The 8,374-nt window shown below is 35.5% G+C and overlaps 1 protein-coding gene across 1 annotated transcript; it reads right to left on the bottom strand.

Moving 5' to 3' along the window:
- Nucleotides 1–704: 704 nt before the first annotated feature.
- LOC127850209 (uncharacterized) lies at nt 705–3,575 on the bottom strand. The gene is made up of 2 exons (XM_052383071.1): nt 3,483–3,575; nt 705–2,506 (listed from the first exon to the last, which is right to left on the bottom strand). The coding sequence occupies exons 1-2, from the start codon at nt 3,564–3,566 to the stop codon at nt 2,234–2,236; spliced, it is 357 nt and encodes a 118-aa protein (XP_052239031.1). The 5' UTR covers nt 3,567–3,575; the 3' UTR covers nt 705–2,233.
- Nucleotides 3,576–8,374: the final 4,799 nt, after the last annotated feature.

Below are 8,374 nucleotides of genomic sequence, written 5' to 3'. Positions count from 1 at the left end.
CAATAATACAATTAATAAAGGGTATAAAACGACGAAAAATACCTGCCTCGGCATGGACGTCGCCATCTTGTTTTTCACGTGATTACCCCCTCTGAGTTTCAAGTGTAATGCAAGCTACATTTTATCTTCATCGTCGTTCAGATATAGGAATTCTGTCATAGAAAAATTAACCAACGGTATTATTGCGTCTGTCTTTGTATACCTAGCTTCAGAATATGAAACATAGATCAGTTTAGACTTCGAAACTTTGAAAACGACAAAGTACCGGCTAAAGTTTATGCGAGTGCATCTTGGATCAGGAGTGGCCAATGTCATAAATAAAAGTCCACAATTGATACTTTGAACTGCGCAACTAATAATGCCAAGTATTGTTATATACACCGAGATGATTTCTTTCCGACAATTTTGGAGAAAGAACAAAGCTAAAACTCGAATTGCTGTGCATGTTATTTTCAAATAAGGAAAAATGTTTAATCAATCTTTTAATAGCAATGTGCATTAAAATTATGATAATTTAATGACACACATTTGTTCAATAGGAATTTATAGTTTTTAATGTTAATTTCCTGGACTTGTTGACATATTTTTGTAGTTTTGAAATATAACATTGAATGAAATCCAAAACAATTATGTAATATTTTGAATCGTTTTATATAATAAAAATATAAAATAAAACATAGAACAACTAATGTTTCTAAGTCCTGAAGAGTTTGTTTCGCTTTTTTGAGTACTATACAAACAAAACAATAGTTGACTTTATTGTCATTTTGCCTTTTTTCAAACAATGAAAACGACCCTTTAATTATTGTTTTATTTATTTTCTCCCGTGTTTTAAAATATTGATTCAAATTTTAGAATTTAAACTAAACACGTTCGTTACGGGTCACATATTTGAGCCAGAAATGAATGACATTAAGTTTGTTTCGTGTTATGTATTTTATCACTGGAAAAGGGGACAAACAGTAAATCCTATGTCAATTATGTCACTTTAAGTTATAATAAGAATAGCAGACCGAAAATAGGTTCTGACTCTTATTTTAAACATTACTTGTAAAAATAAATATGTTTGAATGATAATATTTTCTATTGTACTATGAGTTATTAGAATAAAATGGTCTGGAACAACTGATGACTTGCCACCTGCAACATGCGTGATTAATTGAAATCATATTCAGGACTACATAAGAATTCTTTTGATAATACCAAAGCGGTCATGAACACAATTGCCCTCCATAAACATCCGTAGAAGGACCTCTCTCTTTATCTCCTTCACGCGTTTGTCTATCTTCTGCACGATTATATCCGAGAAATCACACACCCCGTTCTCATCACTACATTGCGTTGCTCTGTTCCTCATCTCCATACACAACATCTCCAGCTCCATCCTTCTCCTGCTGAACCACAACATCGGTTCTGGGTGACCGACAATGGCCTGTCGTATCTTCGGCACCCTCAGTATCATCCTCGGACCTTCCTCAAGCATTTCCGTGATAACTGCCACCCATTGACGCCGCTGTTCCTCCTGCAATCCACACGCTGCCATCAGATTTCGCTCCGGAATCATGTAGAAGGGCAGCTGTGTAGAGGATATTACTGTTCTGAGTGTTCTCAGTGCGTCATGTAACCAGTGGATCATATTCCTGTCTTGAAACATTGCGGGGGTATTGCTTTCAGCTTGCCAAAATATTATATTTTTCAGCACGTAAGATGTTATTTCTTTCTTCTTTGGATTTAAAACATCTCGTATAATCATTTTCAAAATAACATACAATTTTATCTGATTTACGTTAAGATTGTTAACGAGTTCTGTTTCACCCGTATTAAAGAAAATCCTCCACTCAAAGAATTTGTAATCACTTCCTTTAAAACCTTCCGGGGTAACGAAAGATTGCAATGATACGACTTTCCGGACAACATCCGGCGCCGGCCAATATCGAGGCCGTAAAGCCCAGCGCTGCAGGATGCAGGGACATTGACACCGTATTGCGTGAACATAGTCCATATTAAAATTCCATCCTAATGTCATCGGTAGTGACGGGCCCGCACGTTCCAGTGGGGTCCCGCTTTATGTAACTTTCGCAAATTTATCAAGATATAAACCACTGCTAAGTATAGCGAGTCCTTGTCCGTCATAACACAGAGCATTCTGAATTACAGAAGAACGTGTAGAAGCTTGTCTTTCCAGTATCATCATGCAGTGCCCTGGGTATACACGTGTATCCATCCTGTATACTTATATGTCGTTCGGTATGGTGTGAAGATCGACTCCAGCTTCCACACAGAGGACATCTTTCGGTACGAATACATTTTCATAGTCGCTTTCGTAACAGCAGGTAAGCCCCTCAGCCTTGCTTCCAGCTGTGATAAAGGTTATATATATCCACTTTGCATTCACTATTCTATCCCGTTTCCTGTACTTCAAAATTCTTCTCCGTCTGATTTCCTCTCCGTATCCCAGATGTGTCATTATATTGCAGACTTCTACGGACGTTTGTTCGACATAATTCTACAAATATACAGAGACTGAATTGTGTAATTCATTTAATTTTATTTAAAATATTATATTCCAGTATTTTCCATGTCGTTTTCATTAATTGATGCAGTTTGTAATATCCACTTAAAATATATTAATCGATACCATAAACAGTATAAAAGCCTCTGACCTCTGAAAATGAAACTAACCGGCATCAGTTCCACGGACAATAACACGATTTCACTGGGAACTATTTCGTTTGCAAAAACATGATTTTATTTGGATATTACTGTTCGAAAGCTCTGATCGCGAATCGAAGATAAATACTTGCGTTTGTTAAGAATCTACTCGATTACAAAATATTAAATTATTACAGATTATCCCCTACTTATGACGTTGTAAGTGCAGATATCTTTGATTTTTCGAAAACGATGTATTGTTTTAATAACAATGATATAGTGTTTTTACTGTTTGGGGGCTTTAATTGCAGAGCCGTTTAAAAATATGATTTTAAAACAAATGATAGGGTGAAAAGGCAGTTTATTCTGTGGACGCTTTCAGTCACTAGTTTACCCGCGAATATTCGTTGTATCTGGAAATGCGTTCACTATCAGATTTACTTGGGTGTGATGCCTATACAGATTGCTGTGTCTGAGAACATTGTCAGCCCCAGAGAGTGAAGACCGTACATGGTGATTTGTATGGGGGCGCTTTCAGTTAGTAACTTACTCGGGAGTGACGACTACCCTATTTGCTGCATCTGGGAATGCTTTCATTATTACTTGTGTGTGATGACCGTACAGACAGCTGTGTTTGAGAACATGTTCAGCCCCAGATAATGACGACTGTACATGGAGCTCTGTATGAGGACGATTTCAGTTTCTAACTTACTCGACAGTTACAGCAGAACATATTGCTGTGTCTAGGAACCTGTTTATCCCCTAACTTACCCGTGACCCGCGACAGTAAGTGCTTGTATATCTCTGAATGCTTTCAATCCTTTACATACCCTTAAGTGAGCGCTGTATAGGCTGCTTTGTCTTGGAACGCTCTCAGTGTCTGACACACTATGTTCGATTCCTCCTTCCGCCATTTTCAGTCGGCTGCAATAAGACATTTATTAAACAATGAATTCAGGATGAGGAAGATTTTCATTACTACAACGTGAACGTGTTACCTAAAATGTCTAATTCGTTAAAGATAAATTTTCAAACAAATAAACATCCGGTATGTGTCATTATTATGATCTGGAATGTCAGCGATTTGTTGCCCAATTGGGAAAAGTAGCAGTACCATGCCCAATGGGAAAAATTCGTGCGCAAGAAGATTAAATTGGGAAAATTCGCGGAGAAAAATTTTCATATAGGAATTATTGGCCCTCTAGTTGCTCGGTGCTTAATTGCACAAACCTGTATAGTTCGGCACATGCCTTTTTGCTAAAATGTTCAGTTGAAGTGCAAATTTGTTGATGCTCTTTTTGAACGACATTGACACCAATATTCCGTTTTGGAATTAGTCCCATGGCAATCAGAATTTTTGTAATCGTTCATCGATTTGGAAAGTGCCTTTACCGGGTACTTATTATATAGGGAAAATACAATCGCAAAGATGATTCGAAGGTGTGTACATCAGTGGATATGTTCATTAAATGTTTTGTTTCACGTTTTGGTACATAGACAAATTGGAAAAAAATGTTTCATATTCGCAAATGTTCGTTGAAGTTATGACATTTGTGAGACAACAGTAATACTGAACATAATTCATGCGCTTAAATATCCATTAAATGCATCTTTTTCCGATAACAACCTGAAAATTAAAAGCGTTGCAACGCGAAACGATCTGTTTGTGTCGTTATATTTTGTGATACTACGATGATTGCTTAAATAAATTATGACATACATCACTATTTTATGAGCACGGATAGCAGAGTGGTCTAAGCGATAGACTTAATCCAGGGGTCAGTGGTTCCAGCCCAGTTGATGGTTACTTTTGTTTCTTTAATTTTATTCCTTTTTAAATGAAGCTTTTTAGATCCAATGTTTACATTTATCAATATCAAGCATTCAATAAAAACCTTCAATACATGCCAGAATCTGTGAAAAGGTCCATTAGTAATGTTTTGGTTTCCTCTACAGTACACAGCTAGTACGCAATTCATACATGAACTTCACATCAGTTTGTGTTACAGTAGGCGTTTCCATGCTTGAATATTTAAACAAAAGCTAATGTTTAAGTGTCTCATATGTGTGATATAAAATGTCAGATTCAAAAAATTTAACAACTAAAACATGTATGGTAACACGAGCGCCGTTGAAATATAAAACACTATGAAGAGTCGTGTTTAAATAAACAGAGGATATTTGTTGGATTTGGATGCGCCAGGAGTGACAATGTATTGATCACGAATGAATTAAAATCGATATTCCAACAAATCCAACAAATTATATTTTTATTTTATGCTTACAAATGAATATATTTGTATTTTTGCCATTCCGGACAATATAGCTCCCCGTTGAGCGCCCAGAAATCTTAGTACATGTTATGCATAATAATCGCCCTTTGGGGTCAAAATGGCGAAACCAAAGATATCTAAAAATAGTTCCGGTCAAACAATGAAAATCATCGATAATGTGCACTGCAAATTTTCACTGTTTGAAAAGTGAAATGTTAGTTTTAGTTAACTTATTCTATTTCTCTATAAACCGTCGGAAAGCATACGATAAACGTGTTTATTTGCAAAGTGTTATGCACTTTCGATTTCAAAAAAGCATTTTAGTATACATACTGTATTGCATTAAAGTGAACGTGTGAGTGTTAACATTTGTGCCATGTTAATTGTAAATTAGTGTGCCCTGTAAAACAATCTTGATCAAAATATGATTATGTAAAAATTAACAAAACCTGTACTGTTTACTAATTACATGTGAACTCACCTTCAGAGTAATCACTCGATAAACATCGAGCAGCTGTAAATCAAAACTATGTGATATGTGCATTCTATTAATAGAGTGTGCGTCACACTACCCAATGAATGCATCAACCTGTCATAAATCAGCCGAAGCACTTTGTGCTTATGATTATGTAATAGAACGGGCTATAAATTATTACACCTAACAAGGCGTTTAAAGGATTTACATGTAACTATAATGAAGACCTAATAAACTTAGAAATACACTTTCATCTTTTTTATTTGTATCCTTAATTTTTATGAACGTGTTATAAACATACCGAACATTATTCTAGTTTAGAATTGCACTAAAGAGCTTGACTAAATTTTACAAACAAGTCACACTACAGGCTGAAACGTCATCACTATCATCTACTGAGATGTAAAAACGTGTCCCGTATAGCCTAATGTGTGTGTGTATTTCGAGGTTTATGAGGTACTTACCGAGCCAGAGGCTTAATTATGTGCGGATCCGGCGTGTGCAAAAGCACTCCTACCTAATTAGCTAACAAGTCTCGCGAATTAAAACGATTGATCAATTTCCAGCTATTTCGTTGTTACTGAACTATATTCAATTTTGGTGTGGTATTGTGTTGTTAGGTGGAAGCCGGAATGACTGGAGGAAACCACACCTGCTGCCGGGAACGAGAATTGAACCCGGGTCGCCTCGGTGTAATGTTCTAATGCACTATCAACGTCATGTCGTATCTTATTATCGTCATCGTACTGCCATATTGTCGCGTTATCGCCATCGTGTTTTCGCGTCATCGACATTAAATTTAATCCATGAATAAGCGAAGGTCCTAACAGAATACCGAATTCAATTGCATCGTGTCGGGCTATTAAGATTTACATTTGTTTTGCCTAAAATTGCAATGATATTGCATTCCACGTATTTTCTTTCTTACATGTGTACTTGTAGAAAGTATAAATACTTATTTGACCATCGATTATGCTGGTGATTAGACAAGTATATTTGTTATATAGTATTAATAAGCTTTGCTTAGCTATAAACAACGGTATCCAACAAATTAAAAAATCGCATATCTGAGAAATACACACATGTTATCCAACTCATGTGTGTTTTATTTTCATAACTGTATTGATAAGCATGTGAAAAATAAAGAGGACTTGTTAAAGAAATTAAATGACATTCTAGGCAAAGTTCGATAATTACGATTTATAGACTTTACATTTGATAGTATTGAAAATAATTAACTTGTCAACAAGGCCTATTATTTCATTAGTTTCATTGAAATGGTCATCGTGTCATTTATTGTAGGCCAATTAAGGTACATAAGAAACTTCTTCTTTGTTCATTCTTTTTTTATGGTGTGTTTTCCCAATTTCCGCTTGTTTTGTCTTTACTTGAACACAAGGAGACAAATGAGCCACATTGTTTGAAAAATTGGCTCAATGCATGTGTGTAAAGAGAAATCGCAGATTAGCCTTGGAAGTGTCATCTCAGATTAGCATAACTCTAATGCTAATAAAGGCCGATACTCTCCATGTTAACTGGAATTATGTTGCCAATAAGAGATTTCCTTTTAAGAAAAATATAATTAAAGCAGAAAGTGTCGTCCCTGAGTAGCCTGTATGGACTGCACAGCCTAATCTTGAATGACACTACGCATCTGTATGTATCCCAGTTTTTCCACAAAATGAGGAGAAAATGTTATTTTCCTGGTTAAAATGGTGGCTTATATGTCAAATAGCCTTTATAACCTTGCACCTTTAAGAATCGGTGGCATTTGATAGGCCACCTATGCTTATGTTCTAAGCATAACACTGCTTGCCAGTATTGTGTACATTCTTGTTTGGTCCTTTTTTATATGTTTTCAAAAACAAAGTGTGTTAATATGAAATATAAATATCAAAAGCAGTTGTTGGGTTATAGTAAATATATGCAACTCAAGGGAAGTGATAACTCTTTATTTTAGCAATATTCACTAGACCACAAAAATGTCCATCATACTTGTATAAATATTTTCAGCCGGTTTTGAAATGTTGAACAATGACTAACAAAAGTGCATTAAATATGAAAATCAAGCGCTGATAAACCTTAAGTTGATTTATATGTTAGTATCTACGAATTTTTCACTTAAAGGATTTACAAAAAACAAATGATGCTGCTTTAAGCCCCAAGCGTGGGTTCAATTGCCCATCATAGCTAATTGAAAAATGATAAACAATTTGTGCATGCTAGACTTTTTATATATTTTGTCCGCCCCAGCAGCTGGTGCAAGATATGGGACCCAATTTTGACCGTCTCTGGTCGTACACCTTGCAAGGGCATGAAGGAAAGGAACGTCATGTGTCTGTCCTGGAACAAGAGCAACCCGGTAGGAGACTTGTCTTTTTCCAAATAGTTTAGGGGGCAAGTGTCGTCCCTGATAAGCTTGAGGTAAAAGAAAGAGTTCAAAACGTTATAGATATTAATAACTTGTTTACAAAAGTACGTTCTATTACAATCAAGTCACTCCCTAACATTAATTTCATTTGAAAAGTAATTTAGAATCCAGATAGTTCAAAACTGGTATACAACTCGTATCACATACGTTTGTTCATTCTAATTCAGTCACTTTCAGACCATTATTTTATTTGAAAAAGTCATTTGGATTCCAGTCTGATTTAATGATAAAAACTTATAACATTAAGATCTAAAGCAAATTTACAAAGAAGCTTGTTAATTATGCTGATTAATGTACATTAAAACATTCAATTATATGATTTAACTGCAAATGCCAGATCAACGTTGGAAAACTAGTCAGAAAACAGTGACAAAAAGTCATCAAGAAGCTTTATGCTGAGTGACAGAATTGCAAATCTGTGCTTAACAGGTTATTAATAGAATACACATGTAGCATATGAGACATTGTCATGTATATCTGGCTGGGTTATAGACTTCTTAGCTCTATTTATTAGCCTTGTGAGACTGCAGTGAACCAACTACA

The sequence above is a fragment of the Dreissena polymorpha genome, chromosome 11 (genome assembly GCF_020536995.1).
Source record: "Dreissena polymorpha isolate Duluth1 chromosome 11, UMN_Dpol_1.0, whole genome shotgun sequence".
Lineage (NCBI taxonomy): Eukaryota > Metazoa > Mollusca > Bivalvia > Myida > Dreissenidae > Dreissena > Dreissena polymorpha.
This window is presented reverse-complemented; position numbering and strand designations above follow the sequence as displayed.

What these genes read in the sequence shown, in the direction of transcription:
- LOC127850209 (XM_052383071.1), bottom strand. Translation starts at nt 3,566, where the DNA reads ATGGCGGAAGGAGGAATCGAACATAGTGTGTCAGACACTGAGAGCGTT. An exon ending in TATACAGCGCTCACTTAAGG is followed by an intron (nt 2,507 to 3,482) that starts GTATGTAAAGGA and finishes GTATATTTGTAG; the next exon opens with AATTATGTCGAACAAACGTC.